General features: G+C 56.2%; 1 protein-coding gene across 1 annotated transcript; it reads left to right on the top strand.

Annotated features, from left to right (window-relative positions):
- Positions 1-13781, top strand: KIF7 (kinesin family member 7). The gene is made up of 18 exons (XM_065871882.1): positions 1-328; positions 1585-1785; positions 2164-2557; positions 2785-3304; positions 3808-3924; positions 4508-4735; positions 5646-5785; positions 6178-6293; positions 6604-6756; positions 8011-8213; positions 9280-9477; positions 9880-10005; positions 10200-10376; positions 11489-11704; positions 12402-12608; positions 12774-12972; positions 13058-13204; positions 13414-13781. The coding sequence occupies exons 1-18, from the start codon at positions 1-3 to the stop codon at positions 13779-13781; spliced, it is 4038 nt and encodes a 1345-aa protein (XP_065727954.1).
- The last annotated feature ends 1221 nt before the right edge of the window (positions 13782-15002 follow it).

Raw genomic sequence — 15002 nt, 5'->3', positions numbered from 1 at the left:
ATGGGGCTGGAGGCCCAGAGGCTGCCAGGGGCTGAGGAGGCCCCAGTGAGGGTGGCCCTTCGAGTCCGCCCATTGCTGCCCAAGGAGCTGCTGCACGGGCACCAGAGCTGCCTGAGGGTGGAGCCGGGGCACGGCCGGGTCACTTTGGGCCGGGACCGCCACTTTGGCTTCCACGTAGTTCTGGACGAGGACACCGGGCAGGAGGCTGTGTACCAGGCCTGCGTGCAACCCCTCCTCGAGGCTTTTTTTGAAGGCTTCAATGCCACCGTCTTTGCCTACGGTCAGACAGGCTCCGGGAAGACGTACACCATGGGGGAGGCCAGTGTGGGTGAGTGACCCTGGGCCCCCTGCCCTTGTTGAGGGTCCTCAGTTTCTCCTGAATTTCTGCCCTTGCCCTCTTGCTGCCATTCTCTGTTGAAGATGAGGATGCTGGGGGAGGGGGGAGGGGCAGGTTTCCTAAACAGATCTGCAGCCCGGAGTGGGACCAGCTGTGTCAGTGGGCTGGGTCGGGCAGGCAGGAAGAGTCCTTGGAGGTGAGTGACCTTCTCAACTCCATAGAGATGGGATCATGCTGTCTGGCTGTGAGGACCTCACGGGGAGGAAGGGCACGGGAAGTTGGCTTGTCTCTGGAGGTTGTTAGGATGGCTGCTGTGGGTCAGGAATCCATGTTCTAGTCAGAGTGGTTGGAAGGGGAACTGTCCTGGAAGAGATATGCTTTGGCTGCTGCATAGCAGGGAAGCAGGCTGGTTCCATGAGGCTCTGGAGCAGAGTTTTGGGAGTGATGCTTTGGGCCAACTGAAGGAACTTCCCCCTTTTAAAGAGCATGAACTGCTTTATCCTAGGTTTTAAAAGTGTACATGTTTGTTGTGGAAAATTAGGAAAATACAGAAAACACATACACAAAATAAAACTTACTTGATAATTGCCTTTCAGGAATCACTCACCCTGTTAGCATTTCTTGAAAATTAGTATACGTTAAAAAATGGTATTATAGTGTACCCACTCTTTTGTATCCTGTTTTATTTTCTTAACAGTATATCATGAACATTTCTCTGTATCATTAAATATTCTTCAATCAAAAATTTTAATGGCTGCCTGGCATGCCATTGTGAGTATAAGGTAACTTATTTAACCAGATCCCCTTTTTGGATGTTAGGATGGACACTTAGGATGTTTACATTTTTATTAAGTTATGAGGAAGAATATGTTCTGAATATCCTCTTATTACTTCCTTGGGATAAATTCAGGAGGTCCTTTAGATAACTGAGCATAGACTATGGTAATGAGTCTCCAGGAGTAATCAAGCAAAGGGTATCTGACCGCCTGGCAGGGATGTAGTGGAGGGGATGCTTACATCATGAAAGGGATTGGTTGAACCTTGAGAGGTTGCTTCCAACTCTGAAATTCTGCCTGACCACCCTGGGGCATGGCCTGGCTCAGGCTGCCCAGCCCATCCTGGCCTCTGCTGCTGCCTTCTCCACACTGGAGCCCCATCCTCCAGCTGCTGCTAGGGGCTTCTGGGCCTTGTGGGTGTCACATCCAGCTGAAAGCATGGTGGCAGGAGGCCCTGCGGTGTCTCCTCAGCCTCTCTTCACGAGGACGAGCAGGGCATCATCCCACGGGCCATGGCTGAGGCCTTTAAGCTGATTGATGAGAATGACCTGCTTGACTGTCTGGTGCACGTGTCCTACCTGGAAGTGTACAAGGAGGAGTTCCGAGACCTGCTGGAGGTGGGCACCGCCAGCCGTGACATCCAGCTTCGGGAAGATGATCGTGGGAATGTTGGTGAGGAACTCCTGGGTCTTCCACTGGCTGGGAGCGGGATACCTGGCTTGGGGAGGCTTTACCTGCTTAGGGTGGCTTACCTGTCTGGTGGGGGTACATCCTAACTGGGAAACCAAGCTCTGGAAAGTTTTGCTTTCGCTTCCCGTCCCTACTGAGTTCAGTATACATTGGTGTGCCCAGAGTGATTGGCATTGAGGTAAGCGTGGGGAAGCTGGAGCCCCCTCAAGCCCCAGCCAGTATGGGCAGGACCCCCTGGGCATGGGGAAGGGACCCCTGAGTCAGGAAGAGCTTTAGAGGAGCAGCCGTGCTCTGCCTGCTCTCCTGGCTGTCAGTCTCAGGCTGCCCCTGCCCTGGGCTCATGGCCTTCTGTGCCCGCAGTGCTGTGTGGAGTGAAGGAGGTGGACGTGGAGGGCCTGGATGAGGTGCTGAGCCTCCTGGAGATGGGCAATGCAGCACGGCACACGGGGGCCACACACCTCAACCGCCTCTCCAGCCGCTCACACACTGTGTTCACCGTGACCCTGGAGCAGCGGGGGCGCGCCCCCAGCCGCCTCCCCCGACCTGCCGCGGGCCAGCTGCTCATCTCCAAGTTCCACTTCGTGGACTTGGCGGGCTCAGAGAGGGTGCTCAAGACGGGCAGCACAGGCGAGCGGCTCAAGGAGAGCATCCAGATCAACAGCAGCCTCTTGGCGCTGGGCAACGTCATCAGCGCCCTGGGTGACCCCCAGCGCCGTGGCAGCCACATTCCCTACCGGGACTCCAAGATCACCCGGTGAGCCACTGCTGGCCACTGGCCAGAGAAGGGGCCCCAAGAGCCGTGCTAGTCTGTTCTAGCTACTGTCTGGCCTCTGGGGTTGGGGGGAGGCGACTAGGAGATGGGTCCCCATCAGGCGGTTCGAGGTATCCGGCCCATGGGGAAGCACGCCGAGGATCGGACCCGGTTTGGGTTCTGGACCTGGCACGTTGGGGCCCCTAACGCGTCTTGCCTGGCGCCCTCAGGATCCTCAAAGACTCCCTGGGCGGGAATGCCAAGACAGTGATGATCGCCTGCGTCAGCCCTTCCTCCTCGGACTTCGACGAGACTCTCAACACCCTGAACTACGCCAGCCGTGCCCAGAACATCCGCAACTGCGCCACTGTCAACTGGCGGCCTGAGGCCGAGCGGGCGCCCGAGGAGGCAGCCGCTGGCCCGCGGGGGCCGCCTAGACACCGCTCGGAGACACGCATCATCCACCGGGGCCGGCGCGCCCTGGGCCCCACCGCCGCCTCCGCCGCGGCCGCCGCCCGCCTTGGCGCCGAGTGCGCTCGCTACCGGGCCCGCACCGACGCCGCTTACAGCCTCCTGCGCGAGCTACAGGCCGAGCCCGGGCTGCCTGGCGCCGCCGCCCGCAAGGTGCGCGACTGGCTGTGCGCCGTCGAGGGTGAGCGCAGCGCCCTAAGCTCTGCCTCCGGGCCCGACAGCGGCATCGAGAGTGCCTCCGCCGAGGAGCAGGCCATGCAGGGACCCGGCGGACGAAAGGTGGCCAAGGGTCAGGTGTGGCCTAGGGGTGGGGAGGGGATGGGGAAGGAAGAAAGTCTTCATACAGCTAGCTGTGTCCCTGCCCCTTGCTCATTAGCAGAGCACATTGGGGATTCAGAGGCACTTCTGCTGGTGACCTTGATGACTTTCCAATCCTCCGGGTCTCTATCTATAAAATAGGGATAGCATTAGTATCTACCTCCTGGTGATGTAAGGACTGAAGGTGTCACAAGTGCAGGTGAAGGCTAGTTGTTCCTAATAATAGTGATGTTTTTGTTAATGAAAATATGATTAATAATTACAAGAGCTGGCCCAATGGCTTGTGGAGGGGACTGCAGGCCAGGTGGGGTCTCGAGCCCCTGTTGCAGGCGGGGCTTGGAGCAGAGTAGCAAGCCCGGCTAGGGGAACCTCTGGCAGGGCAGGGAGAGGGCTGAGGTATCTCAGGGACAGGCAGGCTTGTCTTGACAGCTCCTGCCCCTGAAGCTTCTCTCCCGGCCCCATAGGAAGATGAGGGGGCACTGCAGCTGCTGGCTCTGCAGAGCCAGGTGGCCCGGCTGGAGGAGGAGAACCGAGACTTTCTGGCTGCGCTGGAGGACGCCATGGAGCAGTACAAGCTGCAGGTGGGGCACCCCCTTCCACAGTGGTGGTGGGGGGCACTTCTGCTGGGAGGTGAAACTGAGCTGAGCCTGTCAGGATGAGAGGAAGTTAGCTGTGTGTGTGTGGGGGGGGCGGGTTCTGGCAGGATGGGTAGAGATACGGGGTGCGCAGTATGAGCAAAAGTGTGGAGGTGAGGAACACATTGGTGCGGGTGGGTGTGCAGGATGGTCATGAGGATGGATAGGAAGTGGGACTGGAGGGTAGCAGAATGAGACTCCAGAGCTGGGCTTTTCCTTTTGTCCCAGGGTAACTGGGTCAGCATTGCTCCTGGCGCCCTCTGGTGGCAGTGAATGGCATGGATATGGAGGGAGGGATAGGATGTGGCAGGGTGGGTGAGTTTGAACCGGAACTGATGCAGTGTGTGTGCGTGGGAGGGACACCAAGAGGTGGTCAGAGGTATTTGGCCCTCCTCCATTTTAGCACAGAGAGGGCAGGGTGGCCTCAGATGTGCTCTTCAGTTTCCTGCACTTCTGCCTCTCAGCATCCCTGCACCCCACCTTTCGCACATCCACGTTGCCCCATCAGCACTTGGACCGTGTCTTGCAGAGCGACCGTCTTCGTGAGCAGCAGGAGGAGATGGCAGAGCTGCGGCTGCGGCTGGAACTGGTGCGGCCTGGCTGGGGGGCCCCAGGGCTCTTGCAGGGCTTTCCTCCTGAGTCCTTTATGCCCCGGCCTCACACGGCCCCCCTGGGGGGTGCCCACACCCATGTGCTGGGCATGGTGCCCCCTGCCTGCCTTCCTGGAGATGAAGTTGGCCCTGAGAATTGGGGAGAGGTGAGGAGGTGGCGTGTCTGCTGGGCCTGTTGACCTGGGCAGGTTCCGGCAGGGGAAGGTGATGCTGGGGAATGTGTCCCTCACCCCATGCTTTCATGGGACCAGCTATGAGATGCCCCTTTCTGGTGTTCCTAGAGGAATGGCCAAAATTTAGGTAGGGCTTCTCAGAAGGATCTGGTGCCAGCATCCCTGGAGTACCTGGGATCGCTCAGAGTGAGGAGGTTATAGAGGGGCTTCTGGCTTCCAGTATGGAGTGGAAAGCTCACATACCTCCAGGGGTGGGGAGCTCATCACCTCCGAGACCACACCCTCTCCATCTTTGGACACGTTTCTTTGCAAGTTCACTCTTTCCTGAGCTCTAATCTGCTCCTCAAGCCTGGTCTCTTGTTTCTAGTTCTGTCACTTGGGGCCTTTCGGACAAAGGCTGCTCCTGCATCTGCCTGAGAGCTCTGGGTCATCTCAGCTCTAAAGGCCTGAGGGACTGAGGAGAGGGAGGACGTGGGTTTGGCAGAAGCCTGTTATGCAGCCCCCCTGCTCTAGCAGGGCGTTGTTGGTGAGATAAAACTTGGTGGAGATGACCTGTATACGAGACAGAAAGGACCAGTTGTCCCCCGAGGAGTGCCAGGTTTGCTATGGGAGCCGGAGCAGGGGTGGAGAGGGGGAAGAGAAGAGGGGGAGAAGAGGAAGGAGCGAGGGAAGAGGGAGGAAGCTCCTGCTCCGACTTGAGACTGGAAAGGCTTCCCAGAAGTGTCATTTGAGCTAGATCCTGAAGGTAAGGTAGGGCTGGAAGAGGTAGAGATGTGAGGAGCATGCAAGGTGGGTGTAGGTGGGAGCAAAGACTTGGTGGTGGGAGATGTCTGATAGAGAATGCCCTAGAAGCTTCCTATCCTGAAACCTGGCATTCCCCTAGCAAGTGACAAATGGCGGGGAGGCTGGAGCCAAGTTGCCGGCAGAGGGAGAGAGGCTGGGAAGTGGCTCTTCAGCTGCATCAGAGGAAGAGGAGGAGGGGGGGGAGGAGGAGCCACCCCGACGGATCCTGCACCCACGCAGGTGAGTGGGACCCACGGCCCACCTGACAAGGACCGGCTCAGGGCCCCGGCTGGGCAGGAGGAGGATCCCACTGGGGTCTGAGGGTGCCCTCACCTGCGTCGCCCTGGCCGGCCCTTGGGGGAGAGCAGGCAGGGACTATGGGCTCTGAATCAGGAGTTCTCGCTGGGGTGAGTGTGCTGAGGGGATGGGCCCAGACCTCCTGGTTCTCAGCCTCCAAGGTGGCCCTCGGTTCCCCCAGCTGCCCTGCACCCTCTAAGCTCAGCTGCTGGCCTCAGAATTCTGCCAGACTGACATCCTGGGGTCACAGTGACCCTGGTGGCCTCTCTTCCCCTCCTGGGCCCAGGAGGTAGCTGGGCTGGGGAGGGGTACAGGCTCCCACTTCTGCCCTCCAGGAATAGGATCAGTAAGGGGAGCCAGAGGATGGGGGCCCTCCCAGGGAGTCCACTCAACAGGAAGGGCCCAGAGCTTCGCCTGGAGGAGCTAGGTGCAACCATCCCGGGGCCCAGAGGTGAGCTGGGTAAGGCACAGAGAGGGTCCTGACCCCTTTTCCCCTTCATGGTCCTGGACTGGCCACCCTGGACAGTCCACACACAACCCCTGGCTGCCGCTGGCCAGGGCATGCCCCACCCCTCCCCCTCCCCTCCCCTCCTCTCTCCCCTCCCCTCCCCTCCTCTCTCCCCTCCCCTCCCCTCCCCTCCCCTCCCCTCCCCTCCCCTCCCCTCCCCTCCCCTCCCCTCCCCTCCCCTCCCCTCCCCTCCCCTCCCCTCCACCCCCGACTGTTAGCTGGGACAGCGGCCCTGACAGTCAGCCTATTACAGTGGTTGGTGGGAGCCAGGCCCTGGTTCGGCCCCACCAGGCCCCTACTGCCATGGCCTCTGAGTGGCGCCTGGCCCAAGCCCAGCAGAAAATCCGTGAGCTGGCCATCAACATCCGCATGAAGGAGGAGCTCATAGGCGAGCTGGTCCGCACAGGTGAGGGGGAGGGCTTTTGGGCTGGCCTCCCACCTGAGGGTGGTTAGGAGCGGGGTCCAGGTGGCATAGGTTCGGTAAACCAGCTCAGTTTCTTCCAGATATGTGACCTTGAGCAGGTAGGATAATGCCTCTGTGCTTCAGTTTTCTCCTCTCTGAAATGGAGATAGTAACTGAACCTGCTTTATAGGTTGCTGAAATGAGCTAATTCAAGTGAAGTGCTTAGGCTGGCTTTCAGGAAGCATTAGTTCTTATTATTGGGTTGGCTGAAAAGTTCGTTCGGGTTTTTAAACGAACTTTTTGGCCAACCCAATATTATTAATCAATTGCTGTGTGTCAGGCACCACACTGGGCACAGAATCTCCTGGTCCTTGGGAGCAAACAGCGTCCCCAAATCATCTACGTCTACTACTGGTGATACTGGTGAACGAGCAGGGGATGATTTTTGGTGGTGACTGGTTGAGCTTTTTAATTTTAATAGTTATAATTTTATTTATTCCAAAATGCACTGGGAACAGTTTCAACTAGACATGAGAGTCCCTGTCACCAGATTTAGCATTTCCAAGCTTTGCTCACATTTGTTTTATCTCTCCCTTTTTTCTTTGCTGAAATATTTTGAAGCAAATCCAGGACAGCATGTCATTTCATCCCTACACCTTTCAGTATGCCTCTTTTTCAGCATTTTAACCAAAATGCCATTAGCACATCTAACAGAATGCCCTCTCAATGCCCAGAGCAGAAGCAGCTTTTCAGCAGTGTCTGTGTGCAGCTCCGGGCTTGTCCACACATTATAATTGCACGTTAGTTCTCTGAAATCTCCCTTCTCTCACCTTTACACAGTCATCCTATAGAATGTTCCAAACTCCAAATGTTCCTGGGTTTTGTCTGTTAGCTTCCTGTGGTGTCATTTAGCTTGTCCCTCTGTCCTCCATATTTCCTACAAATGGAAGTTAGTTCTAGAGGCTTAGTTGCATGCAGGCTCAAGTTACATATTTACTTTAGCATGTGTTAGTTAAAAGTAAAACAAGTAAACCCATATTTTCTCTGGGTCACTGCTATGGATAAGGCTATTTTAAAAAATGTGTCAATTTAAAGAAAAATATTAAGTAAATCACAGTTCTAGGGGTACAGAGTCGTGGCAAAATCCATGTAGGTGTCCAGGGCTGACAGAGGTCTGGAAAAACTCCCAGGGGAACGAACTACAGTGCTCTTCAGCCAGAGGGGCTGTGCTGACACGACCCTCGCCTTTTCTTCCAGGGAAGGCGGCCCAGGCCCTGAACCGCCAGCACAGCCAGCGCATCCGGGAGCTGGAGCAGGAGGCAGAGCGGGTGCGGACTGAGCTGAGTGAAGGCCAGAGGCAGCTGCGGGAGCTTGAGGGCAAGGAGCCCCAGGACGCCAGCGAGTGTTCGCAGCTCCAGGAGTTCCGCAAGAGGGTTGCTGCTGCTCAGAGCCAAGTGCAGGTACTGACCTGTCCGGACCCTGGTGGTGGTGGTTGCAGCCTCCCAGGCTGGGGTCCTGGGATCAAGACATGTGAGCCCTGGAGCCCAAGCTCACTGTGGAACCTGTGGGTGCTCAGGCCCTCATGCCCCAGCCCCGGCTGGTGGCACTAACACCCTCCTGGTCTCTCAGGGTGAGGCTGGCATTAGATAGAAGCTGGCGGTGCTGGGAGTCGGCTCAGCTTTAAACACAGCAGAGGCAGGGAGGTGGGGCCTGCCCGAAGACCATCTAGGAGACCAGTGAGGGTGAGGGGTGGGCATCGGGAGAAACCAGCCTTCCCTCCTGCAGCTCCCCCTGCCTCCCTCCATCTGTTCTCCATTTACCAACCTCTCCAAACCATCATCCCTCTGTCTGTCCACCCATCAGTCCATGTGTCTATCTAATCCATCCATCCGATTGTCCTTTTATCAGTTGGTATGACTAACTGTCCATTTATGTGTCTATTCATTTGTCTTTCTATTCCCCTTGATGGACCCTTGCATTATCTGTCCATCCTGTTTTTTACCTTTATATGATCCCATCATCTGTCCACCCACCCTGCCATCCATTCTTCTTTGCAGCTGTCCATCCATTATTCATTCCTTCTTTTCTCAGTTCAGGTGTCCAAGAGACCGTACAGTAGAGTGATTAAGAGCACAGGTTCTGGAGCCTTGACTGCTTGGGTTTGAATCCCAGCTCTGCCATTTACTAGCTATGTGTCTTTGGTCAAGTTTCCTAGCCTCTCTGTGCCTCAGTTTCCTAATCTGTTAAGTAGGAAGCCTTTAAAACCTTTTCATCAGATTGTTAGGATCATTTAGTATACTGAGAGCACTTGATGTAGCGCTTCGTACGTAATAAGCGTCGTAGTATCTTGACATTCTTATAATTTTGATATTTTAATTAGTCCGTCATCCATCTGCCTGTTTTCCCTTCTGTCTGTCCCTCTATGCGCCGTTCTTCTGTCCTGCCTGCCCTTGTTGAGTGCCCGGCACCATGCCAGGCTCTCGGCAGCCCCCACGCGTGGCGCAGCAGAGGCTGTGTTGGTCCCAGGTGCTGAAGGAGAAGAAGCAGGCGACAGAGCGGCTGGTGTCGCTGTCGGCCCAGAGCGAGAAGCGGCTGCAGGAGCTGGAGAGGAATGTGCAGCTCATGCGGCAGCAGCAGGGGCAGCTGCAGAGGCGGCTTCGTGAGGAGACAGAGCAGAAGCGGCGCCTGGAGACAGAGATGAACAAGCGGCAGCACCGTGTCAAGGTCGGGTGCTTGGGCGGTGGGGTGCCTGTGTCCCAGCCAGGAGGCCAGGCGGGGCACACAGCCGGGGGAGCACTTACGGCCACGTGACCTTATAAAGCGGCTCACTTGGCTTCCCTGAGTTTGATTTTTTACTTGAAAATGAGGAGAGTTATGGGAAACTCAGGGCTAGGGTGAGAATTCAGTAGGATGAATTATATAAGGGGACTGGCGTCTTGTAAATGTTTGCTTCTGTTTGCGGGTCCCCAGCGAGACCTGGGGGTGGCGAGGCTGGGGGTTGCTGCGCAGGGCTGTCTTGGGAGCAGGGTAGGCACTCCTTTGGGCTTGGGGGATCACAGGCTCTGGGAGGATGCGGGTACCACTCACGGCCCTGCCCACTGAGCTTCTCACCCTGCACATCCCCAGGAGCTGGAGCTGAAGCACGAGCAGCAGCAAAAGATCCTGAAGATCAAGACAGAAGAGATTGCGGCATTTCAGAGGAAGCGGCGCAGCGGCAGCAATGGCTCTGTTGTCAGCCTGGAGCAGCAGCAGGTGGGGCCTGGGCTGAGCCTGCACCCCCAGGGGCACCCACAGCCTGGCTGGGCAGCCTGGCCAGTTGCTAGAGTCCCCGGGGGGGTCAGATGGTGGGTACACCATTCTCCCCACCTGACCCGGGTGGCCGCCTGCACCACCCACGCAGCCAGAGGTGAGAGCTGAGTTCCCTCCCCGCCTCCACTGTCCCTCAGAAGATTGAGGAGCAGAAGAAGTGGCTGGACCAGGAGATGGAGAAGGTCCTACAGCAGCGGCGGGCGCTGGAGGAGCTAGGGGAGGAGCTCCACAAGAGGGAGGCCATCCTGGCCAAGAAGGAGGCCCTGATGCAGGAGAAGACAGGGCTGGAGAGCAAGCGCCTACGGTCCAGCCAGGTGAGGTCCTGCCAGGTGAGGCCCTACCCGATGAGGCCCTGCCACGGGAGGCCCTGCCAGGTGAAGTCCAGCAAGGAGAGAGCCTGCCAGTTGAGTTTCTGCCGGGTGAGGTCCTGCCAGGTGAGATTCCATCAGGTGAGGTCCTTCCAAGTGAGATCTCTCCAGTTGATAACACTGCCAGGTGAGTTCTAGACAGGTGCGGTTCTTCTAGGTGACGTCCCTGCCAGGTAAGTTCCAGCCAGGTCAGGCTATATCCTATGGATCTCTCAAGAATTCTAGGGCTTTAGGGTGTCTGTGATGCAGGTGCTGCTGTGTGGGTAGAAGAACCTCTCCAAGTATCTATCCCACAATTCATTTTACCTCATTAACCACCTGCTCTGGACTGTGCAGGCAGAACAGGGAACCCCAGGTATGGAGAGGTGGTATGGCCAGAGAGGAAGAGCCTTCACTGGCACTGGAGGCAGACGAACCTGGCCCCACCCAGCTTTGCTAGGCTTCATTGCCTCCTCTTGAGCAGGAAGCTTCTGAGCCATACCTTCCTCCTCTGTCAGATGGAATCACAGTGTGGTCATGAGGATCAGAGAAGGCGTATGTCACACACAAAGCCCAGAGCCTGTTCCAGGAGCGGGTGCTCAGGCTAGATTCCCACAGGGTTCCAGACTCACTTCTGCCCTCATGGAGTCCAAGAGGATTCAGCTGGATTATCTGGAACTTCCCTCGGCCACTAGAGCCCTTACTTCCTCCCACATCAGGTTCCCAGAAGGGCCTTTGGGATTTGGCCACTGATTCCCCATAATTCCCATCGCAGGCTGGAGTCACGTCATCGCCGTAACAGGCCACCACCGTCCCGCTCTGTTTCTGCCCGGGTTGTTCCCTCCTTGTCAGGACTGCCCTTTCCTCAACTTGTCTGTATCCTCCTTCCAGGCCGTCTCTGGGGGCCCCTCTTCAGAGGCTCGGGTCCCATAGGTGCCCACTCCCTGGCTTATGCAGAGCTGAGAGGCCTCCCGCGGAGCAGCACTCCTCAGCATCCCGTGGTGGGGCTGGGCCATCCCTGTTGCCCTGGGGAGGATGGGGCCTGCTTCTTCCCTAATCGCTAGCTGTGCCACCCACAGGCCCTCAACGAGGACATTGTGCGTGTGTCCAGCCGGCTAGAGCACCTGGAGAAGGAGCTCTCCGAGAAGAGCGGGCAGCTGCGGCAGGGCAGCGCCCAGAGCCAGCAGCAGATCCGTGGGGAGATCGACGCCCTGCGCCAGGAGAAGGACGCGCTGCTGAAGCAGCGGCTGGAGATTGACGGCAAGCTGAGGCAGGGCAGCCTGCTGTCGCCTGAGGTGCGCCCCGCAGGCTGGCCCTGGCTGCCTGCTCCACGCTGGGTGCGGGCCTTGCTGCTTTTGGACGCGCACGCGTTCCTCCCGGGTGTTAGCCCACCAAGAACGCACAGAATTGGCACTCCCCCCCACCGCTCCAGCCCCCATGTCTGGGACACACGTCTGGGGCCTGGCTGCCCTCGGTCCCGCCCAGCTGGACTCTGGACTCGTTCCGCGTCCTGCAGCACGTTGACCTCGTGTATGTATCACGTGCTCACACCTCTCAACTCCCTAACGTGGGATGAGAGTTGGGACCATGTCAGCACACCTCAGCCACACAGGTTTGCCCTCCTGACAGCAGAGAAAGCCCATGTTAAGAGCAGTGGACCTCAGCAGATCCTGGGTGCCTCTGTGGTCCCAGCACGCCTTCCCTTCAGTGCAGGGTCTCCCGAGTGCAGGTCACGCCAGAGGCCACGTGCTCCAGAGGGCAGCCTCTTGGCGAGCCCCAGCCTCCCGTACCCCCCTGGGCTGAGGCTGAGATGGAAGTGTCCCTGTTTCTCCCGTAGTGGCCAGGGGCCCCTCTCTCCATGTGCTGACTCTGCGCTAGGAGGAGGGGACACGTACGGGCTGAGTCATGGCTGCGTGTGACTTGTTCAGGGAGCGGGCGTTCCGTGGAGCAGGAAGCCAGCGCTCCACCTCCACACGTCCCATGTCCCCGCAGGAGGAGCGGACGCTGTTCCAGCTGGACGAGGCCATCGAGGCCCTGGATGCTGCCATCGAGTACAAGAACGAGGCCATCACGTGCCGCCAGCGGGTGCTGCGGGCCTCGGCCTCCTTGCTGTCCCAGTGCGAGATGAACCTCATGGCCAAGCTCAGCTACCTCTCATCCTCGGAGACCAGAGCCCTACTCTGCAAGTACTTTGACAAGGTGGGTCACTGGCCCACGAGCCCCTGACTCCTCCTTCTGGAACTCAGTGGGAGAAGGTTGATGATGTTGGTGGCTAGTTGGCCAAATACCTGCTGCCCCTGATTGAGGATCCCCTGGGTGAAGGGAGCCGGCACTGGGGCTGAGCCTGGCTGGGCCTTGGGACAGGTGGTGACGCTCCGAGAGGAGCAGCACCAGCAGCAGATTGCCTTCTCGGAGCTGGAGATGCAGCTGGAGGAGCAGCAGAGGCTGGTCTATTGGCTGGAGGTGGCTCTAGAGCGGCAGCGCCTGGAGATGGATCGCCAGCTGACCCTGCAGCAGAAGGAGCATGAGCAGAACATCCAGCTCCTCCTCCAGCAGAGTCGAGGTGAGGCCCAGGCCTGCCGCAAAGGCCGTGGTGACTGCTGCCTGCCCATAGCCCCTTGCCACCTGTTTCTGCCTTTTCCCTCCAGACCACCTTGGTGAAGGGTTAGCAGACAGCAAGAGGCAGTATGAGACCAGAATTCAGGCTCTGGAGAAGGAGCTGGGCCGCCACATGTGGATCAACCAGGAACTGAAACAGAAGCTCAGTAGTTTGAATGCTGCGGGCCAGAGCAGGGGTAATTGTTATGTGCTGTCACCAAGCTGGCCAATGCTTTGCCCTGACGTCAGGTTTTCTTTGTTTTGGAGAAAGCTTAGAAACCACTCTAACTTCAGCTCTTGGATCATTTCACATGTTGCTTATTGCACTGGGGCATTGGAAAGCTAGGACTTCAGGAAGGTGCTGCTACTCCATTTCTGACAAGGATGTTGTTATTCCCAGTGACAGGTGGGGAGAAGAGGACCCTGTGCCCGGAGAACAGACAAGCCCCTGGAAGTGAAGACGAGCCCCACCCGGCACCTGAGCCTCTGTGGCAGGCCCCCGTCACTGAGGGTGTGCCCCGCGCCCGTGAGGAGATGCGGGACTTGGTACATGCCCCGTTACCATTGACGTGGAAACGCTCGAGCCTGTGCAGCGAGGAGCAGGGTTCCCCTGAGGAGCTACGGCAGCGGGAGGCCGCTGAACCCTTGGTGGGGCGGATGCTACCTGTGGGTGAGATGGGTCTGTCCCGGAACCTCGGGCCCTTGCCCAAGCCCCGGCGGGAACTGCGAAGGACCAGCCCAGGGATGATTGATGTCAGAAAAAACCCCCTGTAGGCTCTTGGGGCAGAGCTGGGCTTGGAGGGAGATGTGGAGCCTGCTGAAAGTTGTGATGTCAATGCTCCCTTCTGGGAAGGAGTCCTTACCTCAAACTCTAAATCAGGTCCTGACTTTTCTAATTGGAGTCAACAAATTTGGGCTACAGCCCAGAACTGTTTAAAAAAGATGCAGATTCCTACCATTCATTTCCTTTAAGCTGCAATACCCAATTGCTACCTTCTGGCTTTTTAAAAAATTTTTATTTCATATTAGAGTATAGGTGATTTACAGTGTTGTGTTAGTTTCAGGTGTCCAGCAAAGTGATTCAGTTATACATATATCCATTCTTTTTCAGATTCTTTTCCCATATAGGTTATTACAGATTATTGAGTAGAGTTCCCTGTGCTATACAGTAGGTCCTTGTTGATTATCTATGTTATATATAGTAGTGTGTATATGTTAATCCCAAAATCCTAATTTATCCCTCCCCTTACCTTTTCCCTTTGGTAACTGTAAATTTGGTTTCAAAGTCTGTGAGTCTGTTTCTGTTTTGTAAATAAGTTCATTTGTATCATTTCTTTAGATTCCACATATAAGTGATATCATATGATATTTGTCTTTGTCTGACTTACTTCACTTAGTATGATAATCTCTAGGCCCATCCATGTTGCTGCAAGTGGCATTATTTCATTTTTTTATGGCTGAGTAATATTCCATTGTATATATGTGCCATGTCTTTATCCATTCCTCTATTGATGGACATTTAGGTTGCTTCCATGTCTTGGCTATTGTAAATAGTGCTGCAATGAACATTGTGGTGCATGTATCTTTTCAAATTATGGCTTTCTCTGGATATATGCCTAGGAGTGGGATTGCTGGATCATATGGTAGCTCTATTTTTAGTTGTTTAAGGAACCTCCATAATGGTTGTGTCAATTTATATTCCCACCAACACTGTAGGAGGGTTCCCTTTTCTCCACACCCTCTCCAGCATTTATTGTTTGTAGACTTTTTAATGATGGCATTCTGACTGGTGTGAGGTGATACTTCATTGTAGTTTTGATTTTTATTTCTCTGAACATCTTTTCATGTGCGTTTTGGCCATCTGTATATCTTCTTTGAAGAAATGTCTGTTTAGCTGTTCTGCCCATTTTTTGATTGGGTTGTTTGTTTTTTTTTATATAGAGCTGCATGAGCTGCTAGTATATTTTGGAGATTAATCCCTTGGTGGTCACTTTG

The sequence above is a fragment of the Phocoena phocoena genome, chromosome 2, assembly GCF_963924675.1.
Source record: "Phocoena phocoena chromosome 2, mPhoPho1.1, whole genome shotgun sequence".
NCBI classification, from domain to species: Eukaryota; Metazoa; Chordata; class Mammalia; order Artiodactyla; family Phocoenidae; genus Phocoena; species Phocoena phocoena.
Note: the sequence above shows the minus strand (reverse complement) of the source record. Positions and strands in the feature narration are given on the sequence as shown.

Bases quoted from the DNA above. Each gene is read 5' to 3' on its own strand.
- KIF7 (XM_065871882.1), top strand. From the start codon at position 1: ATGGGGCTGGAGGCCCAGAGGCTGCCAGGGGCTGAGGAGGCCCCAGTG. The intron at 2,558-2,784 runs GTGAGCCACTGC...TGGCGCCCTCAG, and splicing joins CGGGACTCCAAGATCACCCG to GATCCTCAAAGACTCCCTGG. The intron at 10,006-10,199 runs GTGGGGCCTGGG...ACTGTCCCTCAG, and splicing joins TCAGCCTGGAGCAGCAGCAG to AAGATTGAGGAGCAGAAGAA.